This window comes from Grammomys surdaster, unplaced genomic scaffold (genome assembly GCF_004785775.1).
Source record: "Grammomys surdaster isolate TR1022 unplaced genomic scaffold, NIH_TR_1.0 62, whole genome shotgun sequence".
Lineage (NCBI taxonomy): Eukaryota > Metazoa > Chordata > Mammalia > Rodentia > Muridae > Grammomys > Grammomys surdaster.
The window spans coordinates 13,310,985-13,337,519 of NW_021604564.1; the positions used below are offsets into that span (position 1 = coordinate 13,310,985).

At 39.9% G+C, this 26,535-nt stretch overlaps 1 protein-coding gene across 1 annotated transcript in view; it reads left to right on the forward strand.

Annotated features, from left to right (window-relative positions):
- Tnik (TRAF2 and NCK interacting kinase) overlaps window positions 1–26,535 on the forward strand; it is a 399,376-nt gene that overhangs the window by 339,790 nt on the left and 33,051 nt on the right. Inside the window, exons 19-21 of the mRNA XM_028762118.1 lie at window positions 8,038–8,201; window positions 10,100–10,197; window positions 17,566–17,750. Coding sequence (XP_028617951.1) covers window positions 8,038–8,201; window positions 10,100–10,197; window positions 17,566–17,750 — 447 coding nt within the window. The remainder of the gene's footprint in view (window positions 1–8,037; window positions 8,202–10,099; window positions 10,198–17,565; window positions 17,751–26,535) is intronic.

A 26,535-nucleotide genomic window follows, 5' to 3' on the forward strand; every position in this document is an offset into this window, starting at 1 on the left:
TCTACTTAGAATCTCTGGAGAAGAAATATCCCAGCCTCATTCTAAGTAGAGATACAAATTGTAGGAGTCTGTGAACCTCCTCTGAGTCTTGACAAATCTGTGTCTAGCTGGTGTGGTTAAGCAATCTCCGGTTAACTAGAAGGTGCTTTGGCCAGGGACCAGAGCATACTAACACTGCATGTGTTGCTGTGTCACCAACCCCTTTCTTTCAGTCCCCAGTCATCAGTACCTCCTGATCTGTTGAACAAGCCCTAGAAGATATTTTCATTAGATCAGTTGCTTGGAATCCGGCTGTTTAGATCATGCATCATCCCAACCTGAAGTAATTTTTATCCTGTCAACCAAAAAGAAAAACTTGCTGTTATAAGCAAGCAAAAAGCCGCTATTTAATTCCTCTGAATTGTTTTAATGTCATTAGGGCCTAAGATAACAGGTGTTTTATGACCAGTAACTTATAAAAGATAAAGGTTGTTTCCCTTGAAGCACTCGAATACTCTATTTTGTGCAAGGAATGTAAACTTTGTGAGAGATGGCCAGCACCTTTCTACTTACAGTAGAGAGGTGGGAGCTAAGAGGGTGCAGTTATTTACCTGCAATGAACATCAGAAAGATTTGGGGTGAGAGGGTGGAGAATCCCCATCTCTTCTTGGGAGGCAATCAACAGAACAGCCTTGCTTTGGCCAGTAGTCACCGCTATATAACCAGCACATAATCTGTGAATCAATGAGCTGATGAGGTGCCTCAGGAAAGCAGTTAAAGACAAGTTCTATATAAGCATGGTAAGCCAAGTTTTATCTCCAGAATCCATATGAAATTAGAAGGATAGAAAGTCTATAAAGCTATCCTCTGACTGCCATAAGCTTGTCACGGTATGTAGAGGCATCAATGTCCAGCATCTTTCTCTATGCCCCTCCACCTTATTTCTTGAGGCAGGGTCTCCCGTTGAACCTAGATTTCACTGATGTAACTAGGATAGCTAGCCAACAAGCCCCAGAGATCCTGCTGTCCTTGCCTTCCCAGTACTAGGATTGCAAATGGTGCTACTACACTTCTCAGGTGGATACTGAAACTCCAAATTTAGGTCATCATGTTTACACAGTGAGTACTGTATTGAATGAGCTATCTTGGGAGATAGATGCCCTGGGCTCCTTCACCTCTGCTGGTGGGGTTGGCTGTCATTTACTTCTCACCGTTCTGCAAGTGAACCATGAGGTTCTGCTTCTCTGAGCTCACTCACACCACTTCCCTGAGCTGCCAATTTGGTCAGAATTCCAAAGGGAAGCAAAAACATGAAATGCACAGGGTTTTTGAAGCCTTTGCTTAGGTCATCTTCTTGCATCATGGTAGGTCCTATGGCCAAGCCCTGGGCATGGAAAGAAACTTCCCATATCCCTTATTCCTCACAGTTCTGTTGCTATGCATCAAAGGATGGTCACTCATCAGTGAAGCCTTTAAAGGAGGGGGGGTGTTTTTAAGTGATGTATCTTGTTTTACAATATTTCTAAGCGGTATTTCTTATGCTTGGGCAATATTTCTTTTATTTCTATAGCAGGACTTACTCAGACCTGCCAGTGATATAAATAATGACACAGACTCTTTTTAGTATTTTATAACTTAAGCTTTTTAGCTAGGCCAGTCCCCCAGCTACTCTAAACTTAACCCAACTAACTAGTCTACATCTTGCCATATGACTAGCTCTACCTTACTATTGTACTCTAGTCTTTCACCTCTGTGTCTTCTGGATGAATCTTCAGCATCTCATCTCTTCTTCCAGCCCCCAAGCCCCCAGCCAATCAGTGTGAGATAATCTCTGATACATACTAGATTGCCTTAGGTAGGTGAGAGAGAACGAATATTTACAAAGTAGAGACCACAGTAATGAACCATAGAAATGGCAATACCAGACTCTGGACAGCCTTTAGCTCTCTGGTGGTACAGAATTAACAATTGAATATTCAGAGACACACCTTCACACAATGTAACCCCAACATATTTCTTTATCAAAACTAGAACATTTTGAGAGTATATCAGTGAAAATTGCACAGCTTACTAGAGAATAGACTCAAGACATTTGGTGTTATTTGTTGTTTCATTTGCTACACTTAATTAATATAGGTTAATGCCATGCTAAGTGCAAGACTATATGTGGTCTTGGGACTAAGTCTTAGGTCCAAGTGTACCTCATGCTCTTTGGGCTACATATGTCACGGGAGACAAATGAGGTCTTGTCTCTCTTATCTTGCTTGGGAGTCAGTACATAAATTTACTTACTTAAAGAAAGCGTAAGATTGATACCTAGACTCCATGTAAAAATATCAGGTGTGATAATGTGCTTAGAATCCCAGCAGTGGGTAAATACAGACTGGAGCATCCCTGCGGTTCCCTGGTGTGGTCTTCCAGCCCAGCCAATTATGGTGAGCTGCAATCCAATGGAGACCCATTCTTCATTTGTGGCAGGCCTTTCAGTACCTTGCCTTCTCTTTTTGTTATTTCAGAATTTAATAAACACCTCTGGAGCACTTATATGTATGACATAGTATCTTCATTGTATCACAAATAGTTTTAAATTATTTGTGTGTGTGTGTGTAGGTCAGAAGACATGTTGGTAGAGTTGGTTATCAGTAGGATCCAGGGACTGAACTCAGGTTGACATAATAGTATAGCAAATATCTTTACCCACTAAGCCATCTTGCCAACTAGAATTACAGATACTAACTATTCGACGCATATAGTGATTCCAAAGCAATGGCTTCCTTCCACCACTCTCATTTTATAGATAGGGAACAGAGCTCAAACAAACAGCCCCAAGTGTCAGAGAAGAAGTGGCAGGACTAGGATTTGAACTCTGGTAGCCTGCCCAGGGAACCCCTGACTCACTGGTAGGACACATTTTGTCTCTGACTTTCTCACCCTGTAGTTTATAGGTCCGATAACAGTCCCTCATAATCCTGAAGGCACTGGCTCTACCCTGCTGCCTTCACTGTCTTTGAAAAGATGTGATCCTATGGAACTTTTCTGGCTCTCAGATGCCCCCACTCACCTAGGAACAGAGCCATCTCATGCTTTCATCAGCTCCCTTTCTAGAGGTAAAAGTGGGTGGTGGCCCAGTGTCCTGTGCTGTTCCTCCTCCCCGTGAAACTAGGGGGAAATTGTTTAAGCTCACGATCCACAGCAGGCCCCACATGCTCCTGGATGCAATGGTCTCATCGAGGGTGATCAGAAGAGTTTAAATAACAATTGTATTCCATCATGTAGAACTATTGCTGTTAAACTTCTGGACTCTTTAATGTTTAGTTTGATTCATGTATGCTTCTTAAGACAAATTAAAATATGCTCAGACAAGTACTTTTAGAACATGAAAAGATTTAAATTAATACAGAAACAGTCTAAAAAACGATTAAATGATTAATCTCAGAAAATAATTCCCTGTTCCATCCCAAACCTTTCTTCTTATGACTAGTTTTTTCTTATTGCCCTTGTCGCCAAAGAACAATGTAAAGAGAATTTGGCAGTCAGCCAGTTAATTAAAGACTTGGCCCAAGGCTTTGGACACAAAATCACATTTGTAATTCTCATTTTCTGTTTTGACTTTTTACACAGTTCAAGTAGATAGGATAATTGCCACGTAATCCTTCAATATTTGTCATTGTTTCCTGGATAGAAAAAGCATGAACTTAAATTTAGCATTTAAAGAAAAGTATTTGGATACTTTGACGTTCTTTCCTGCTTACATCCAAGTAGTTCTAGTTAACATGTGAACAAGGGAAATCTATATTTATTGGAATTCTGAAGTTGAATCTCTATGAATATGTATCTGAGAGCCCTCAGCCCATAAGGCAAGTCATACATACATAACAAAAAGAAAAAAAATATCATATGACATTGTCTCACATTGCTCATATTTTTAAGAAAAAAAAAAAGGTAGAAAAAAACCATAAAGTTCCCGTTTCTCCATTTGGTTTCAGAAACACTAAGTATTTCTTTTACTGGGCAGCAGCAAGAATAGCAACTTAATACAATCAGCACGTGGGATAGTGAGTTGGTGTCAAAAGGGCTTGTGCTAACGAGGCCCAAGTCAGGAATCAAATGCTCATGGGATCTAATTAGCCTCACACAGGAAGAAGCTCCAAGCTTCATCAAAGATGCATCCCAGATAGGTCTGTAAATAGCCAGCGCCCTAACATGCCCACAGCCTTCTGTCTGTTCATCCTCTTCCCCTAGCCAGGTTCCCACACTAGGCCCATGATGGGAGGCAGACAGCGTTAAGAGCGAGTACCATCCAACTCACCCTTCTGATCAGTACTTCCTGTTTCCTACCACAAACTTGATGATATTCTGATGGCCTCTTCTAAACATGCATCCACGTGCACAAGAAAAACACCAGCTTTGGTCTCCACTCGGACTATGCCAGCCTTTCTGATACTATGCCAAGTCCCAGTAGGTCTCACTCCTATATAACACCACCCATGACCCTTCAATTTGCATGAAAGTTTCCCAAATACCAATGGCATTTACCTGTTAACTATTGTCTCTGCATATGTATCTCATTGTCATAATGATGATGTCACTTGACTGTACATCAAGTACAGTCTTGTCTCCTGGTCTGACCTTCTCTCACCCTTTTCCTGATCCAGGACTCAATTTAGGCGTGAGCCAACAAGATTCCTATTGAAGCATCAAAGGGAAGCTAAATAGATGAAGTAACTGACTGCTGTCACCACACCACAGCCACCACAGAGGACATTTCAAAGCATGGAGCACCACCATTCTCTCAATAGTTTCTTAAAAACAAAGGTGACATCATCATCCCACAGAATCAGAACAGTATAAGTAACTTCAGTGCCTTCTACTACTCTCAGTTCATAAAATATTTGTTAGTAATATGTTTTATGACAGATAATTTGAGAACTTATTGATAACTCACTGACCACCATTGTTTGATAAAAGAGAGCAGCAGAAGATAAGTCACTATTTAAGAATTAGAGACAATTGTTTTCTATAAAAAGTAACACGTTTATAATGTAAGATACTTAGGAAAGAAACACTTATCATTCTAAGTATTTTCTAATTTAGGGTATTTGCATTTGGGTTCTAAATTTATTTCAACCCCTTAGATACAAACAGTTCCTACAAGAATAGTTACTGTCCATTAAGGAATGCCATTACTATAGAAAGAATTCTTGATTCTCATGAATTTCACCAACAGCCATTCTGAAGTTGGCTTTACTGTTAAGTTGACTTAGCACCCACAAAAGCTGTAATATTGTCATAACTTCTAAATTTATATCATCATTATTAATGAATTGTGAGATATGACTGTTTTTACATAAAATTCACAACTGAAGTTAATCATGGTTGCTAGCCACTTCTACACAACCATGAGTTGGGCTGATACATTACCACAAAGCGAGATAGGTGGTTTAAAAGTCTGTGTGAAAGAACCACAATGAAGCCCATTGCTTTTGTATGCTATCTTTTTAAAATATCAACTAACAAAAACTAACAAAAAAACAAACAAATAACAAAAAAACTAACTAACAAAAAAAGATTATGTTGCTTATTTTTTGCTTACAACATTGGATATTTGATGGCAAGGCCATTGGTAGGGTATGCTACAAATGCCTCAGTATGAGGACCTGTTATTTTCAATTCTGTATGGGACACATCCAATACCCAACATATGGCCTAGAACCTAGCGCACACTTGGTGCTCTTGAGCCAGCCAAACCAAATGAAAACATAATAATACATTTTAACCACCACCTCCCTGTGTCTGAACCACAGCACTGTGTGTCTCCACTCACAACAGTGTTCTCAGGATAGAGAACTAGAGATGCCGCAAGTGATAGAGATGACGGGTGCTCTGCTGCCGTTCCCCTCTCAGCAACTGTGCTGTTCATTATTGTTTTTTAACAAAATCATATAAAAGTCAGCAACCAGCATTGCTGGTCTTTCCTCTTCATGTTTACCTATCATCATGTGTTTCACTGGAGGCTAAGCAGGAATGAAAGGAACTGTGTTCCTAGCTAGATCCATAGGGCACATGCACTGTGTCCTGGCACTCATCTATCTCAACTGCCTGACCATTCTCACTAAGATAGTGCTGAGTACATGAATGCACGCTGCTCTTTGTGGTTAAAAAAGGTAGACATGAGGGGCTGGAGAGATGGCTCGGCAGTTAGGAACACTTGCTGTTTTTACAGAGAACTAGAGTTCAGCTCTCAGCATCCACATCAGGTGGATGCTGAATCCACACTGAACTCACAACCACCTGTAATTCCAGCTTCAGGGAGTCTGATACCTACTTCTGGTCACCTACACACACACACACACACACACACACGCATATGCACACATGCATGCATGCATGCATGCGCGCGCGCACACACATACACTTGTGGATGAGCAAAATTTCAAAAAGAAAGATGATCACATAGACTACAGTGAAAAGTACTACTGCTTTTATATACTTGCATACATGTGTTTGTTCACAGAGTTCAGGACCTTTCAACCAAGACTTCCAATACTATAAACAAATAGAGTTGAGTTTAAGTGTGCAGGCACATGGCTAGTTCTTTGTTATTTGCCAAGGCAATGTGATGGAAGCCTCATAAATGACTAATAGGAGAGGAATTACCAAACTAATTTGTCTATATGATGGGTTGTTTTTTAGCCAGAACTCTTCAGAACATAAGAAAGTGCTCACAATACTTTTTCTATCCTCTACAGTGTTAGGGGGAAAAAAGTAAGAAACAAAATTGAATATTTGATAAATTTCCAAACTGTAAAATATAGTTGACTGTTTCCGGCTTGGGAATTGCACGTGTTGTTCCTTTTATTTCCCCTTTCATTGATTTCAAGTTCTTTGAAAAGAATACTTGGGATGCTGTTTAAAGGAAGGCCTCCTCTTCCAGTTCCTCATCACAGAGCTACTGCTTCAGCCTGATGACCCAAGAATTGAGTGTAAAGCTCATTCCCTGCCCACCCAGCATCTGCTTATAGCTACACCAGGAAGGCCTGGCTTCCGTCTTCCTTTGGAACCTCGAATGCAGGGTTTCAGAAGTCTCTAGCAATAGCACATTACCCCCACAACCTTATTAATGTATACAAGATAAAAATTACGTGTATTTATGTGTACCATGTAACACATACACACACACGCACACACACACACACACACACATTGTGAAATGAATAGTTAGTGGGGTTTGTGGTGAAGACATTTAGGATCTTCTTCAACCTGGCTGTAGTACTGTAGTATTCTATAAAACGAGTCTATAAAATGAAATCATTTCTCAAAAAGATTCTGCTTTAAGCATCCATATTAAGTAAAGGCACCACAGTGTACAATAGATTTCCAAAGCTTGCTTATCCTAACTGAAACCTTTCTTTGCTTACATCCTGTTGTCCCCACAGCAAACCCCACAGCTGCTGCTGATCCTCACTGTCTGCTCTGCAACTCTGAGTTGTGCCTATCCATATATAAGACCCAGATACCCATGCAGGGCGTGTCTTCTCGTGTGCTTGGCATATGTACAGAATATGTATGTGCTCCATATGTAAAGCCATGTCATATTTTCTTTACCCGCTAGTGCATCAGTGGATATCTGTTGATTTTAAAGTTTGCTGTTAGGGATAGACACAGTGAGTGGATCCATCTCTTCCACACAGAGACCTCATTTCCTATAGATAACACACCCAGAAGCAGAGTTGTCAGGTCATGTCATAGATCTTTTTATAATTCTTAGAGGACTCCTCTTTCCATCATGGATATACTAATTTGCATCCTACCAAGAGAGGGCAAGGATTTCCTTTTTCAACAGCCTCAGCATTCATTGGTCTTTTTGAGAAAACCACTTTAATAACGTAAGGTGCTGCTGAGTGTTTTTACATATGGTCTTTTGTGTCTTTTTTGTAATGTCTATTCAGACCCTCCAGAGCTCATATTTAAAGTCTTGTTTATTTGTTGCTTCTGAGTTGTTACGTGAGTGCCTTGTATGTTTGGATGTTGACCTGTTGTATTCTCCTGTCCCTGCAGCAACCCCGATCTCCGCAGGACCGAGCCAGTCCTGGAGAGTTCCTTGCAGCGGACCAGCAGTGGCAGTTCCTCCAGCTCCAGCACTCCCAGCTCCCAGCCCAGCTCCCAAGGAGGCTCTCAGCCTGGATCACAAGCAGGATCTAGTGAACGAACCAGAGTTCGGGGTAAAGTGTTCTCTTCCCCCTTCCATTCTGTCACACATGGGAGGAAAGCCAGAGATAAAAAGAGGGTTACTTCCTGACTCTGGCAGCAGGGTGGCCACTGTTGGATGATACTGAAAATTATCTCGTTGCTCATGTTTGTGTCTCCTGAGGGACTGGACTACCATCCCTAATTGTGCATGTGACATCAGAGTGTGAGTACCAATCCTGTATATCTATATAAAATTTCAATTTCCAGTGTTTCCCAGACAGATCTCCATCTAGTGGTCTTACTACAAATTACTTGTGACTACAAAATATTGGGGACCTTCCAGTCTCCCAAATGTTCATTTCTGTTTGATCCCTCATTTCCAGTCTCATGTGCCCCATCATCTTGTTCCCATGGTACCAGACATCCCTTCCAAGATCCTAATATGCATTATAACGTTAGGTATGTCTCAAGATGAATTTTCCTAAAAACCACTATAAAATAAATACACAAGAGAAAAAGAAATACTTTTGCCGTAAAGACACATGTTTGACTCTTCTGGCTGTTCCTTCTAGATAAGTAAAATATATAGCCTCATATTTAATTCAAAGCATTCTGCATCGCTTAGTTTTCAGTAATGAAAAAAAAAAACATGGAAAGACTATAATATAATTAATACCTAGCAAAACACTGTTCTAACAAGTTGAAATTCACTGTTTCTGAGTCATCGTCTTCAGAAGATAAAATTGCTCACAAGTAATTAATTCTAGGCTTTCTGAAGTACAATTTGATAAATATTAATGTGCTGATAAGTCAGTCTTCCTGAAGAAAACCACTAGTTAGTTCCTTCACGGTCCCTTGAGTAGACACAACCACAGTTTACCTCCTCTAGTAATGGTTTACATTTCAGTTAAGTAAAACCTCTGTATATGCAACTTTCTTAAGTTTGAAATCTAACATCTGGCACCCACAACTGGGCATTGAGACTCAGATTGCCCCACAACTGACTCACTATTCCTGACATGGGTGGCCTGTCCCCAAGTCCTGTGTGTCTCCTGGGCACTGATCCAGGCAACTGCTATTCCATCAACATTTTTAAAGTTCATTGGATTCTTTGTAAAGATGGTCATTGTTACCCACACCACTTTAATTCTCTGAACTAGCTCAGACTTAATTCGTACATTCTTTCCTTCATTCCCTACTTCTGATTATAAGCCATCCCTGCCTGGGAATTCAAAACCAAACAAGAAGCTGTCAGCTTTCCTACTGCTCTACCTAGGCCATAAGTACCACAGCAGCTCTTGCTCTGCGGCTGCAGGCAGCCTCCCCCATTCTTGCTCTACACCTCTATTCTCCAGCCTTTATCATCAGCACCTCCCTGATCCTGCATCATTCTTTCTTCCTTAAAGGTCTCAGATCCCTTCTCAGATGTCCTTTTAAGACCCATGCCATCAAATAAAACTCTTTTTTTATTCTTCATAAACTTCAATCAGAATAGCCTATTCTGATGAATAGATGATAAAAGAAGAAAACAAGCCTAGAATTTTAATTTAGAAGCTCATTTGAAATAATGATTAAGAGGCCATTCAAAATTCAGAAGGATTCCCAACTAAATCCATTGCTTCACTGTTACCTTGAGCTTGGTGTATCATCCCTCTAGTCTATACTCACCTGGAGAATAATAAAATGGTGCCATAGCATCCTGTGCCTAAGACACAGTAAGATCTTGGTAAATGGTGGTGACTGTGTGCAGTGCTTGCTGCAGATTCTCATTCGGTTTCAGGCCTACGTTGTCTGCTTTTGTTCTGAGCATTTATTGTTTTCCCATGGAGATATATATATGGGTTTGCCCCATGAGTACGCTTTTCCTAGTCACTCACTCAGAATGCCAGACAGGCTTTTCTAATGACCTCATCCTTGTTCTCTCCTCCAGCCAATAGTAAGTCAGAAGGATCGCCCGTGCTCCCCCATGAACCTTCCAAGGTGAAACCAGAAGAATCCAGAGACATCACTCGACCCAGTCGGCCAGCTGTGAGTCCTTTTCTTTCTAAGGATTTGGAACTCTACCTAGGGATCCCAAGATGATGTAGATAGGGTTGCCTTCATGACTCAAAGCAAAAACTGAGGGATGAGTAGGAGCACTGTGTGCTAGAAGCACCTAGAAGAAAGTCATTCATGATGGCGAAAGAACAGAGTGGCTCTTAGGGTGCTTCCTCTGATCTGAGGGCTTTTATTGCTCATCAACATTCTAGTAAGAAAAAAAAGAAAGAAAGAAATTAGCTCACACCATCCCACAATATTTGCTCATCACTCTTTGACAAAAAAAAAAAAAAAAAGATGTTAAAAGTAGCAGTTCTGAACGTTGGGCTCTTCCTGTGAGTTGCTTCATCCAGACTCCATGCTGGATTTCACATGAACTATCATTACAGTCTTCTGCTACTTGTCACGCCTTATGGACTATCTTTTCTGGACCAAAATATAACATACATGGTGTGACACAGGGCCTGGGAACTTGCTGTCCAGCTTCATTGCTGGAAAATGAAGGACCCAAGTGTATAAACTGTGGGTTTAGCATCAGATGTGTGAACCGAGGACAGGAAAGCTCCATGGTATGGTTGGGGGGAAGGTTTTTATTGTAGCTATGAAGGAGAGAATTGTCAGAGGCATCTGGAAGAGTCCAAAGCAGGAAAAGAAAGTAATAATGGCCAGAAGACTGTACTAGATCATGAAAGAAGGGCAAAGGAGAGAGAGGAAGACAAATGGAGTGCTGGCAAAAGGAGACCAAGAGAGGAGAGGGAGGGGAAGACAAAAGAGGACATAGCTGAAAAGGCAGGGTTATGTAGGAATGAGAAGGTAGGGAAGGGAAGTCCATGGGTTGGAGAGTTTAGGATAGCCACAGGTACGTGTGAGACTGAGGGAGCCTGGAGGCCAGCTTGACCTTTGGTATGCTAGCAGACACCATAGATAGCCATTTGTCCCTTCTGACAGTGATAAGGAAATGGTTACTTTGGTTGGGGTGCCAAAGTTTGAGGGTGTGGAGTTTCCCTTGGGCCTGATACCAAGTAGCTTTAAAGAAATAATGGATCTGGGATAAGAATATAGTTCAGTTGGTTAAGTGCTCATTATTCACACCTGAAGCCCTGGATTCAATCCCCAGTACCACATAACACAGGCATGATGTTATATACCGGAAGTTCAAAGTCATCATTGGCTGAATGATAAGTTCAAAGCCAGCCTAGGATACATGAAACATTGTCTCAAATAGATAGATGATAGATAAGTTAGATAGATGATAGATGATAGATAGATAGATAGATAGATAGAGAGAGAGATAGAGAGATAGAGAGATAGAGAGATAGAGAGATAGATGAAAGAAAGAGATAAAGGATAGGAAAGGGAAGGGAAGGGGAGGGGGAAGGGGAAGGGGAAGGGGAAGGGAAGGGAAAGGAAAGGAAGGGAAAGGAAAGGAAGGGAAGGGAAGGGAAAGGAAAGGAAAGGAAAGGAAAGGAAAGGAAAGGAAAGGAAAGGAAAGGAAAGGAAAGGAAAGGAAAGGAAAGGAAAGGAAAGGAAAGGAAAGGAAATAGCATGCTGGCTGAAAGTAGAAACTTACTTTGGATGTTTGCAGATGCTGTCCTGTGAATGAATGCTTCTCATTTACTAGTTTTTGCATCTTAAAGTAGGAAGTGCTAAGTAACAACAAAGGGGATTTGCCTTGTTCTGGCCTGAGCTTTTCTTTGCCTGTCTGTCTGTATCAGTTTTCTAATAACAATGCCAATTTTGTGTCTTACCTGCTTCTTTTCTTCTGGCTTTTTCCTGACTGTGGATTCTTCTGAATTGGGTTCTTCTTGCCACAGAGCTATAAGAAAGCTATAGATGAGGTTAGTACTGCCTTTTCTTGGTCATGCTTTCATAAGATGTGAATATTGAGTCTATTTCCTGATGTTGACATTCAGAAAGGAAGCCAATAGGATCATGGGAAAAGTCCTCTTATACATACCCTTGTTTTGGGGGAGGAGCACTCCTTCAATAGAATCCAACCTGAGACCCTCAGACCTATCCATAAATAAGCAATAATATTGCTTTCTCAGTGTCTCAACTGGGCAAAAAATAGGTATCAGTGTTTTGTTAGTAGTGTGGGTTCTCCTTCCAGTACCTTCTAAAATAACTTGTATTTTCCAGCCTTGCTAGGAGATTGCCCACAGCAGTTTTACTAACAACACAGAGACATAATTCTAGCACATCCCAAATTTATAGTGTGTAATTTGTGAACAAGGAGATACTGGGTATTGTTAGATTAGTTTTGTGGGACATTAACAACACCATAAGCAGCAACATCAACCTTAGCTAATGAATCTGGGTGAGTTAAGTGATGTATTTCCTTATCTGTGGAGACATTTTCCATTAGAAAAATAGATGGCCATGTCCCTTGTAAGATAGCTTGCTGAGAAGGAAGACTGGCCCACTGCTGTTTGTCAGACCTGCATGAATGCAGCACAGTGCAATGGTTCTGAACAGGCAAACCTTGCAAGGGTCCCAGATGCATGGAATGGGAGGCTCACTGTTACGGCTTTGAGGCTGGAGCTCTGCAAAGTATATTTTTGTGAAATTTTATGGAAAAAGCACTGGCTTCAGGGAATAGCAAGCTACATTTGAAGCTTGGCCCCCTTCAATGAATGCTGGCTGGGATAAGTCTCATAATCTCAGTAATATGTACAATGGGTCTAAATCTAGTAATCTGTAAAATGGGAACAGAAGTGTCTGCCCTCCTTTACCTACAAGATAGTTCAGGGTCTTAAGGTCCTGTGTGCAAAGGCATTGTTTAAAGTAAAGCGTGCTATAGAAGCCACTGTGATTGTTCAGGTTTGAGCTGTAGGCACAGTACTAGTTTTGCAAGTAGGGTAACGTGATTCTCTGGAGCTGGTTCTCGCCACACCTGTGACCACAACACCATTCACAGTGAGTCAGAAAGTCACTCTCCTGGTTAAGGGGTTGCTGTTTATAAAGTAATGCTACTCCACGTGTCTACAGCACAGGGACTGGTTATAACCACTCTGCTCCATGGTCTTGCTTTTCCCTCACAGTAGTAACAAGGATAGAGGGGCTGTCACAACTTTTTATCAGTTGCCCTGAGAAGGAAAAGAGAGAAAATTTTCTGGTGCTGGATACCACAGCTGCCAATTAAGTGGAATTCTTATGAATAATTTAAGGGCTTCCACAAGTCCAGAGATTAGCATGGAGGTGGCTGTCATGAGGAAAGACTCTCCCAGGTTTCCTCTGGTAACCCTGCATGTTCTAGGCTTTTTGAAAATCACTTCATTTATTTTGATGTGTTCTACCACAATCTGATAGAGATGAAAGGGGCAACTTCATGCTCAGACCTCTGGGGCTGTAGATCAGAGCAAATGCCCTCAGTGAACTGACATCCTGGCCATTGACTATCACTGACCTGGACCTCTGAAACATAGGAAGATGGGACTGCCAGCTCCAGTGGTTCTTAGCTGTGGTTGCTACCCATCTTCCACTTAGGAGCTATTCAGCAAATCTGAGCTGGGCTTTAGTTGTTAGCCTTGCTAAGTGGGAGGCAACACTGCTGGCAACTGTGATACATAAAAGGGGTGGAGCTAAACATCCTCCAATTCCTTAAAGGGGTGGAGCTAAACATTCTCCAATTCCTAAAAGGGGTGGAGCTAAACATCCTACACTGCACAGGGGAATTCCTCACAATAAAACATCTCTGGCCTCAAATGGTGAAGGTGCTGGGTTGGGAAATCATGACCTCAGTTTTAGCTCCCATCTCCTTCTGTAACTGTTTTCCTACTTGGATGACCCAGAATGAAATGAAAAAATTCTTTAAACACCTTTTAAAAACTTATTTCTTATTTCTTAGTTTAATTTTTTCATAGCAATAAATCACAAAGGGTAGCTGTTAATTTGGCATTACTTCCCAGTGCACTGTGAAATTTCACAAAGCTGCAGTTAGTTACTAAAACTTTTGAAAACAAAACCTTTTACTTTCCCGTAACCGAATGTGTGGCCTGAAGTCTAAGTGACGAAGCAAACCTTAGCAGTATGGAGTTTTGGGGGGTTTTTTGTTTGTTTGTTTTTTGTTTTGTTTTGTTTTGAAATCGGGTATAAAAATGATAATAAAACTGACAATTTCTAAAAATTATCCATAGATAAGTTGAAGCTTAAGTAATAATTAATAATCTGGGCTCTTTTCCCTCAGATGAGTCCATCTGTGTTGAGACCATATTCTTGTAGCTTTCCTAAAAAGGGGTAAATGCAACACAAAAAACAAAGACCAGATTAAAATTCTTTAATAATATAATGGCTCAATAAGTTGAAGAAAAATTTAAATTGGTTATATCATTTTTTTAAATGAACATATTTTGAAGCAAGACCTATGTGACTGTCAGATGAAACAAGTTTATCAGGACAAAAAGTTAAGGTACGGAGAAGCTGAGAAATGCTACACCCGAGACACCTTTAGAGGTGAGCCTCCTTCACCTTCACATTGGCACTGCAGAAAAAGATTCTTTTTAAAGCACAGGATTATGCCATATTTCATTTTTAGTGAATGTGTCCTCAAATATTTTCATGCTAAATAGCACTTTTATCTCCTCCCCCACCCCTACCCCCCACCTTTTAATACTTTTTAGCTTCAGGCTTGAGACAACCAAGCAATAAATTACCATAAAAGGCTCATTATACAGAGGAAATTGGAATTGTCAGAGGATAAAGTTTCCGAAAAGGATCTGAGTCCAGTAGTGGCAATATTGCTTCATGTCTATTTTCTGCAACGTTGATATCACCCATTTTACTTGTAATGAACAGACAAAAACCCAAAGTTCAGCTGGCCACAGAGGCTACTGGCAATGGGAGATTAATTTTCTTTGGGGGATCATGTTTGATCACTCATTACTGCTACCTTGAAATGTTCATCAGTGTACCACTCTCCACACTGCTACCAATTAAACTGAAAATAGATTTGCATTTATTTTTAATGTTTCAGGAAAGAGCTTTTTAATAACACAGAAATAAAAAAAAAATTCTGATTAAATCCAAAATTATAAAGCAGGTCATAATTTTAAAGTGTTGCTAAATACAGTATTTACGGAAATGTAGATCATTTTAACAAGTGAAACTTTCTTGAAGTTATTGGGTAATGGGCTTAACTAAATAACTCTAAATAGATTTGATTTTTTTGTTTAATTTCTCTCTTATCTTGTTCTGAAATGTTAGAGATATGATAGCCATGCCCCAGGGGGAATGTATCAGTATTTTAAATAAGTCATAGTAGTAGTAGTATATTTTACTCAGACTTTTTGATAATAGAAACAAACTCCTTTAAACCATATTCTCTCTTTAAATTATAATAAAATATAGTTTCTAATAATAAGTAACATTTTAAATATTAGTTATATTCTTTGATAGTAATACTTTATAAAACTCAAAATATGCAATAAATGTGTCTAATCTGTCCTCTTTGCTAGTTTGGAAGCTCGCTATGTCCTCTTGCTTTCAGAGTCTTGACAAATGTGTCAACAGTTCGTCCCCATAGTGCCCATCTAGTGTGTTCTCCATACCCTTTTTGTCTGATAAGGATAAATGTATCAGTAGCAATCAAGAGGAGATGTGCAGAAGGCTAAACCCAGATACTAGCCTTTCCTGGTTTGGGTGCATTGCCTAAGAAACTAGAAGTATACTTGCATAAAATTCTATGTGTGTGAGGAGGCTCTCCCTCTCATAGTATGTTGTCTTTAAACACTGTTAAGCCTTTTGGATCCCATCCTAGATTCACTTTCACAGACGGTGGAGACTGGAGTTGTGTGTTGGAGGGAGTGTGCATGTACGGGAAAGTCCCAGCAAGTGCATTCAGAAATAGAACACACAGTGGAATCTCCAGAAGCTTGCCCTTCATGGGACCTTAAGTCAGGTGGCTTCAGGACATTACTGCTTTCTGCTCAAGACATGAAAATAAAATGAAATGACTCTGACACATTCAGTTGACAGCTTGAATTTCCTAGATCTTAGTGATACACCAGGGTGATTGCTCCCTGAGTGTTAACTAAAGCCGTGGTGATTGACATGCAGCCACAGTGCAGGAAAGCCGTGGCCTATGGCTCGCCTCAAAATTGTAATTATCATTATCTAAGCATGTTTACCATAAGTTTTCTTCTGATTGGGATGATTACCTAACATCACTATGTCACAGAGTTTAATCCTACACCAGGTGAATTGGACAAATACATTTCTGGATTGAAATAAAGAGAGAATATGGCCAATTTTTTTGAGAAAAAATTGTGGGATTTAGTATTTTTCAATGAGTTTCTTTCTCCCTAACTCCCTGTCTCTCGCTGAATGCTCTGATTCCCACATGGGTCCCTAAATAGGGAGAAATGGTAAGACCAATGTCAAATTGCTTTTTCCTCATCTGCATGCTTCGTGCCATGGGCAGTTTAACCCATGCAAAGTAGAGCGGCCATGCTTCTGCAGAAATGCCTCCCTCCGCCTTGCTCTGAAAGCATGTCCATCAAAGGTAGTCAGATGTTCAGCACACTGTCTTGCACTATGCCTGGTGACTAAGCCCCGCCTCATCACATCCATAAGGCTCAAGGTTTCATCACCCTCATGGAAAATTGGAAAATTACTCTTCCGTTGGGTGTTTCCACATTCATTTCAGCATTTCTCCTAAGGGCTTCTGCCAGGTGACTGAAATTTAAAAGTTAAAGATAAAACACCTGTTGTTCTGGAAGAGAACTGTTTGTTTGTTTGTTTGTTTGTTTGTTGCTCCTCTTGATTAACCTCCCTGTGGCTCTAAATTTCACTGGCGCCAGGATTTGGGGTGGGCTGTCATTTGATGTGGTACCTTTATCCTTAGGGGAATGACTTCACACCAAATGAACCTTGCAATCTACTCTATTCTATGATTGATGATAGTTTTCGGTCCAGTAAACCTCACAAGAGAGGAAAGGCCACATCATGGCTTTGGGCAAGAATTCCAGGATACTTGGGGAACAAATTTGAATCCCATTTATTTTCCCATTTAGCTCTGAGGGTGACCAACTTCACCCTCTCAAAATAAAAAGAAAATGCCACGTTTGTATGTATGTGCATGCACACAGCACGGCATGCACATATATGCACATGCATAGTCAGTCCCAGTGTAGCTATTGGTTTTGAGCTAAGTTCAAATTGATTTCATCCCCGTCTCTTAGCTTCGACAGACCACAAACATCATTTTCGTAGTTCCATACAGTGACTGTGTTTGTCACTGTTCTCTATAGAGCTTCTTTATTTCTTTTCTTCCTGTTGCTTAAGCTGAAGCAATGACTGGCTGGGAGATACAGCTTTGATTGTAACTATACTTCGTGCACTTATGAATTTTTCTTCTTGTAGGATCTGACGGCATTAGCCAAAGAATTAAGAGAACTCCGGATTGAAGAAACAAACCGCCCTCTGAAGAAAGTGACCGACTACTCTTCCTCCAGTGAGGAGTCTGAGAGCAGTGAGGAAGAAGAGGAAGATGGAGAGAGTGAGACACAAGATGGGACAGTGGCTGTCAGTGACATACCCAGACTAATGTAAGAAATGTTTGTTGTTGTTGTTCTGTGATAGCATCTATATAGGTTTTGCCTGAGCTTGCTCTGAATTTCTGCACTTGAGCTAACCTCCAGCTTCAGCCTCAGGAGTAGCTAGGATAACAGGTACCAAGCACCATGCCTGGATCAAACTGATTCTTAAAGGAAGACCAGGAAAGGAATAAGTTTCCAAACCAAAGCATGAGAAACACTAGCTGGATACGAATCACACATAGTCACAGGCAAAGTGAACTGGCTTTGGGGAATTGAGTTCTTATTGGGACACAGTTCTATAACTATCTCTCCACATAGAGTCAGTCACCTGGAGTGTGTAGTACTGCTAGGCCTGTGCGTGCCCTGCCCACCCATTACTATTGAACTCACTTTCCTTCAGATGGTTCTTTCTTTGTTATTTTCATCTCTGAGACAAACAAGAATGAATGCATATGGCAACAGATGTTAGCCCTGTCCCCTGCCCTACCCCCACCCAAAAACACAAAGAAGCATGAGACAAATAACCATTTAAGGGCATTCCTCATGTTACTGTTTTTCACTCCATCCATTTCAGTGTCTTTTTTTACTTGCTCCCTTTTCTCTCTTCTTTTCTTTTTATATGTGTGTGTATGTGTTCATGTTGACATGTGTGCAGTATAATATATATACACATGTCCATATGGAGGCCAGAAGTCAGTGTTGGATGTCATTCTTCAGATGCTGCCTGCCTTCTCTTTCTAGAAGGATTCTCTCATTGGCCTGGTGCTCACTGGATCTCCTTTCCCTACGTCCTCAGTCCCCAGGATTACAAGTGTGCACCACCAAACCTGGTCTTCATGGTTTCATGGCAGGCATTGTACTGACTAAGCATCTTACCAGCATCTTCATGTATTCTTATCAGACTCTTCTCTGTCTTACCTTTGTATATTTTGTCTCTATATGTATCTGTCTGTATTTCCCTAAGTTATAGTCTTCCTTACTCTTGTTTTTCTTTCTTCCACCAGAATGAACAGGAATCTCCATGAATTTTTTTTTTTTTGGTTCACTTCAGTGGATTCTTGGGTTAGCTGTTTATACCCCATTCCTTTTTGCTTTTCTAATCTCTCTGAAAATAAATACAAGGTGTCCTTGCCCTGGTTTGCTATAACACTGATGAAATGCAACACTTCCTTCCCCATCTTCACATTCATTCCCCTCCATTTCTTTGGACTGGCTATCAGTATTTATCCCCAGAACATACTCTACGGACAGAAAATGTCACAAGACCATAATTATTGTCCTGCTCAATAGACTGCAGAACTGGAGTGGCCAGTCTGGAGAATGCTACCCCAAGCAGTTCTGAGAGGCAAATCCAATAACCTTTATTGTAAATCCATGCTTGTGATTTTACTATTGGTTGTTTAATTATTGACAGCTATAAATATGCTAAGATATGACATCTTGAAACAATTTGTATTAAATTGTCTTTTAACACCAAATAAAATTGTTCTAGAGGCAAAACTACTAAGCCAGAACAACTCTATAACACATGCTGTTTGTTTCCATTTAGTCTTGATTCAGCACTGTTCAATTCTTCTAGCACATGCTTAAAATTCCCCCTAAACACTGGGCATATAGCTATTAGGATAAAATATGACGATGAAATTAAAGATTCCTAAAATTTCTACTACATGTTAAATGCTGTGCTGAGGGGGATGAGCCATTGGAGGATATGTACTTATATTCTGCCTTCAGAGTCCATATTCTTTTTTACAGAGATAAATTATACACAGGAGAATGCAGAATAATCTAATAATTTGGGACAGATAATTGGTGAGAAAACGTAATGGCATTGTAAGCCCTATCATATTTTGTAACTCAATGAATGATATTTCTCCTCCAACCTCTAAAGGAGAACTAGAACTTACCTTTCAGGGCAGAACATCCATCTTTCTAACATTCCCCCAAACAGATCATACTGTGCTTCTCTGTGTCTTTCCGCTAGTCTATCCTTTTGTAGGTCACCTACCCATAGCACAGCCAGCTAGAGCCATCCTTCCTGTCCCCACCTCCCAATTCTCCATTCACTACTATCTCTCCAGGAGCCTAAGTTTACATGTAGTATCTTGAGTCAGGATTGTCACCATCTCCCTCTTTGAACTGTGAAGGTCCCTGAGGATGAGAATAGTGACTGCAGGTTGACCAGATGGCTCAGGGATTAAGACTCTTCACTACTCTTTCAGAGGATGGAGTACAGGCCTGATGCCTACATCAGGTGACTCACTATAGCCTATAACTCTAGTTCCCAAGATCTGGCACTCTCACCTGGCCTCCGTAGTCATCCCTCACATGTGGCATATACTCACAAATGCAAAAAAAAAGGAAATAAAAAAGAAAAGAAAATCATTTTTCAAATAAAAATGTGACGTCCACATGGTGACCATGTCCTTCTAACACAGTTCATTTTGTAGTCTCACACAATGCTGTCTACACAATGATAGCAATGATAGCCACAAAGCTTTCTTTCCTTCTGTTCTCACTAAAACCCCATGCACACCTCCACCACTAATGTGGTGTCCCCTTTACAAGTCCTCTGCCCCTTGTGTCTTCCATGCCATAATTGGGCATGGTTTATCTCTCAGTCCCTACAAGCCCTTGTATCCCTGAAACCAATGATGAAACTTCAGCATCCCTACAAATGCTGTGCCCTTCTCCAGTAAATCCATTTCCTTGGAGCTATAACACCCACCCCATCCCTCTCTTTTTCTGCAGTGGAGTATATCTGTAGCACTTTTATGCTCTTATGAAGGCTGGCTTTTAGTTGAGGAAGAATATCTTGCCCAGCTTTTCTATCCACTACTCTCTGCCAAACCAAGGACCTTTCAGAAAGCAGGTGGGCAAAAAGCATGTATTGAATTGAATTGAACTGAATTAAATCAGGACCTCCAGGAGCACTTTGACAAATCCAATTAGAGGAAATTATTGTTCCAAACCAGTAGTCTAATTACAGGAAACTTCCCGTATTTTTTTCATTTGAATCAATGGTGGGATTTTATTGTTTGTTTTGATTTAATTTGTTTTTTGTTTTTTGTTTTTTTTACAATCTTTGTAGGATTTTGGATAGCTAATTTTTTCTACCCAATATCTATATTAAGAAAAATGACTTCTAGAACAAGGGGTAGTTAATGCAATAAGATTTCCTACCCAAGTTCCATATTAAGAAAAATGACTTCTAGAACAAGGGGTAGTTAATGCAATAAGATTTCCTACCCAAGTTCCATATTAAGAAAAATGATTTCTAGAACAACAGATAGTTAATGCAATATATTTTTTGTTTGAGCCTTGGTCATTATTTTCTTACCATTCTTTTTTTTGTTGTTATTGTTGATAAACATTACATTTTTTAGGGTGGTTGCACTCTTATAGGAAAATCAAAATAGTGGCAAAGTTCACTATAGTTATCACATCATCTTCTCCACACAGTCTATAGGAGGAGTGACCATTGCATGTGTTATAAACTAATGAATAGCATCAATATGGACTGCTAAGGTTGGCCTGACTTGCTTAGCATTGACCCTAACGGCCTTTGTTCTACCTTGTTCCATTTAGTTGTCACAACTCCTTAGACTCCTCTTGGCTGGGATAGTTTCTCAGGCTGTATTTCTGTCTAGATTAAGTGTTTAGGGCTACTTAGGTATATTACAAAATGCTTTTCTTGGGGAATTTTGAGGTTGCTTAGACCAGTGCCTGTTCCACTCTTCTGTCTATTGAAGTGGAATAGTTCAGACATGTATAAAGCAGATTCTTATGTCATAGTTTACATGCTTATCTGGAATCCTTCAATGTCATGTTTAAGTTTTTAGATTTATTTTATTTTATTTCTTTTATTCTATGCGTATGAATGTTTTGCCTGCATGTATGTCTGCACATTGTATACATGTCTGGTAGAAATCAGAAAAGGGTGTTGGGTTTCTGAAGTTAAAGGAAATTAGAGATAATTGTGAGTTACCATTTGGGCACTGGAAATTGAATCCTAGTTCTTTGAAAAACCTACAAGTATTCTTAATTTCTGAGCCATTTACCTAGCACCAACCAACCTCATTTTTAAAATGTATATACCTTAGAATGTATTCTTTGTGCTATAAAGTCCTGCGACTATCTGAACAGAATTATTTTTCTTTCCTATTTAACCACTGGATTATCAACACGTATGTTGCTACATCCTAGTGAATCTAGTACCAAAGATAAAAATGACAGAAGCTGGCATTGGTTGTCTGTCTAGTTGTCCACTTATAACTATAGCTAATCACTCATCAATTTACAAAATACCTGTGCAATGACAGTAAACCTGAATCAAATCTCTACTAGGAACACTAAGAAAAGCCTTTGGCCCTAAAACATTCAGTCATGCATGTACCGAACACTCTCTAGATGCCTCTTGGGTGGCACACACATCACACAATACCGAGGACACAAACACAGATACGATCTCATCATTGAAGAACTATGTGTTGATAAAGTGGTAGAGATGCTCAGAGCTCAGAGGACATGGAAAAACAGAGTAAAGAACTATCTGACAATCCCATGTGTTAAAAGATCTAGGCAAAGGTAGAGAACAGAAAAAGGTATTAGGAAAAAGATCAGACTTAAGTCACCAAAGGTTTTATCATTCAATGTACACAGAAAATAACTGTAGGTTAAATGTTGCTAGAATTAGAATCGAGTAGGATTTGCTTTAAAAATTCCATTAGAGACATGACCCCAATAATACCTTTAAGGCCATGTTAAGGGCCTTTAGCTTTTAACTATAGTTGACAGGGAGCTACTGAAGGTTGGAAGAAAAAAAAACACACACAATCCACTATGCAGTGAATTTGAAGAAGACTGCCATTAATAAAAGAGAGGAAGCCAACCTCATTGATACACCTTTTAAAAAAAAACAGAAAATATTTGAGATGTGGTTATGAAGCACAATAGGAAGGACCTAGATTGAACATAATGGAGAATGAGAGAAAAAGGTCCAGGTGAGGAGTTTCTAACACAATAAACCAAAGGTGTTCCTCATTCAATAAATACTACATGAGGAAAGTCATGACCTCCATTGCCACTTCAGGTATACAAATATCCAAGTGGAAATCAAATAAAAAGTGACTGAATAAAGATCTTAGCTGTACTTATCTATCATTGCAGGACAAATAGGTGGTCAAAATAAAGACCATAGAGTAGAGCATCCCTCAAGATTATGCTAAATGAAGTGAGCCTCAGAGACTAGTTGCAATTAAGAAGAGCCCAAGAAGGAAATAGGCACAGATTAGCCAAGGAAAGGAAGAGATGGGGCACGGAATAGAAAAAATAAACCAAGCAGACCCAGGCCTGCTGTGCTAAGATGTGGGCTGCACTCTGCCTTTTGTTATAAATAAAAAATAAAATTAAAAAAAATATGTGTAAGGAGGTGATTAGAATATGTAAAAGTTTTGGAAGTTTTCTGTAATCAAAAGCCATTACATTATCTTGAACACATGGTTGTAGAATAGTGAGTGCATGGGAGGAACAATTAATATAAGAGGCATAGAACCTAAAAATATAGACAAAATGTTCATAACTGAACAATCCTACATAGCAGGGCTGTCTTGGGCTAGCTAAGAGGAGTTGCTTACCATATTAGAAGCAAATTAACTAAGGAATGAATAAATACAGATTGCCTTTTTATTCCACCTATAGGGAATATTGCTGATCAAGATAATGTGAAATATAACTTGAAACAGTCTAAAATTAATAATAGATGAGGTAGTTCTGTCCCATAAAAGTCAAAATACAAAAATTGACTCGAACAAAAGAATACAGTTAAACATATTTAGCCAAAATTAAAATAAACAGTGGGCAATGGGGTGCATGGTAATACCTGCTATTGACATGTAAATCAAATCTCCTAGTGGTAAACCTTTAATACAGACCCAGAAAAGCTGGTCATGGTAGACGTGACCCATAAGCATTTGAAAAAAGATGTTGACAAAAGAAGTTCTGTAATGATAATTGTTTTAATTAAGGAACGAAGGAAAAAAAGGAAAGAAGGAAGGAAGAAGGGAGGGAGGGAGGGAGGAAGGAAAAGAGAAAGAAAGAAGGAAGAAGGAAGGGAGGATGGAAAGAAAGAAAGAAAGAAAGAAAGAAAGAAAGAAAGAAAGAAAGAAAGAAAGAAAGAAAGAAAGAGAGAGAGAGAGAGAGAAAGGAAGGAAGGAAGGAAGGAAGGAAGGAAGGAAGGAAGGAAGGAAGGAAAGGAATGAATGAATGCAAAAATGGGAAAGGAGTAAGCAAATATATAGGGAAGTTTTTTCTTTCTGGAAGTGTGCTTTTAAAAATATGTTTGGATAGAATCAGGATGTTTTATCAAGATAACAGTGCCAAATTGGCAGAAGTCTCCCGCTCAGCCTAAGCCCATGGTAGGAACAGAGAATGCCTGATGGGCAAAGAGGAAAACACGGGACCCCTTCCCTGGAGGCCTTGATCAATACTTATGTATTAATTGGGTTCACACCATCCATTTTCTCTGAAACAAGAATTTAAGATCCTCAGATCAAGTTCACAGGAAATGACAGAAGAAGCATTTGTTTTAAGAACGATTTGACTTACCAATCTATTCATATGCCAGAATTGATCACAAAAAAAAAGGCTTTCCCACATTTGGGGACACAGATAATATCAACAGTTCCTTTGAACTGTTGTTCAAATGTGGATGTGTTTGGGTCAGAAACAGCTGAACGTTGGCCTTTGACTTTTATCCCAAACACATCCATTCTCACCCACAGGTGAGTTCTTTGAGTCCTTTGAGAAGCTGAAATCTCCCTGTGCATTTGCTAATCTTTCACTTTTATCCAAACCCTTCTTCATTTGGATAAGAATCCTTTCTACTGCTGGGGACCAAACTCAGGACTTCAAGAGCTCTGCAACTGAGCTGCTAACTACCCTAACCCTTGGCATGAGCTCTGGCAGTCTGCCTGCCAGCATTTATCAGGTGTAGTTCTTGGTCGTTGGAATAACTATTTTATTACATCCTCAGACTAGCATTGGATTTAAGAAACTGCAGACAAGTTTTGGTGGTGGTAATGGTTGGCTTTCGTTTGTGTTATAATTTATTTTATTTTTAATTACAACATAATTACATCATTTTCGCCTCTACCCACCCATCCCACATGCCCCTCCCCATTCCCTCTTAAATTTGTAGATTCTTTTCCTTGCTAATGTATATGTGAATAATGTACAAATGTAGCCTGCGAAGTCTATTTAGTGTTGCGTATTTGATGTTTTTATGGCTGACCACTTGGTATTAGATAACCGCAGGCCATTCAACCCCGAGGAATACCGATTCTCCCTCTCAGTCGTCATTCATTGTCTGTAGCTCTTCTTCTAAGAGTGGAGTCCTATCAGGTTATCCCCTCACGAATCTGGCATGTCAGCTGCTGGTGTCTTTTTATTTTATTTTTTGAGGCAGGATCTCGTTATGTAGATCAGGCTGACCTTGACCTCACAGGAGGCCACTAGCCTCTTCTGAGTGCTGGAATTAAAGGCATGTACCTCCATTCCTAGCAACCATGGACAATTTTAAAGTACATAAAAAGAATCAAGTGACTAAAGTAATAAATGTTCTCTAAGAGATAAAAAAAAAATTCTTGATACCATTTCACGTTTTTGAACTGATTTTAAACATAATCATTTGCTAAAACAGCAGAAAGGGATCCATAACAATCAAACCCCAAATCTTGAAATCCTACAACCACAACAGCTGCTTGGTTTGCCACTTTCCAAGTTTGTAATCAGACAGTTGGGGTGGAAGGGACACAGGATACTTAATTGTTGCTCATCTGAATGAAGCTCAAGAGTGATGGTCTTTCCCTGGTCGGGCACTGGTACTCTCTCAGAGTGGCATGGGGCACAGGAGAAATTCCATCTGTGCCTCACAGTGGTGACAGCATCTTGTCAACACTTCCCATAGTAACTCTATGCTCTGTCGTCTGACCCTTGAAAGTTCTCCATATGTCTTTCAGCATAAATCTGCTAGTTCTTGGATGAATTTCATTACGTCTTCAGGTTATCTTTGATTTTTGGGAAATACATAACATAGCAGGAAGAAAAATCATGGACTAAATATACAATCGTATAGGCTGAATAAAGAGGTTTTAGGAGAGTGATGAATACTGCATATGAATTTTAATGTTCTACTCAGAAGCCATAGGTTACCAATTTAAAAGCCCAGGAATAGGATACCCTTTAAGTTGTTGATCAGAGAATCCTTCCAAAATCTAAACAAAACACAAACAAACAAAACACCAAAAACCATTACCATTGCTTGGTTGCCCACTGGAACTTAATGACAAGATCCTTTTGCTAAAGATACCACAGAACATGGTAAACCAGGTTGACGCTGACCTGGCTATGTAGTAATAAGCAAAAAGACAAACAAGCATGTGTTCTAACGAAGGAGAAGGAAGGAATGAAGAGACAATGGGCTATTGATTAGAATATCTCAGAGCCAAAGCTATGGCTCAGTCAGTAAAGTGCTTGCTCACAAGCATGAGGACCTGAATTCAATTCTCAGAACCTAAGTAAGAATGGCATACACAGTGACTCGTGCCATCATTTCTGGGATGACAGAGACAGGAGGATTCCAGAGGCTCGCTGGCCAGCCAGCCAAGCCTAATTGGTGATTTCCAGATCAAAAACAGACGTTGTCTCAAAGGAAGTAGATGGCTTTCTTTAGAATAAAATCCAAGCTCCTTCTACATGATATGCAATACAGAGAGAGAGAGAGAGAGAGAGAGAG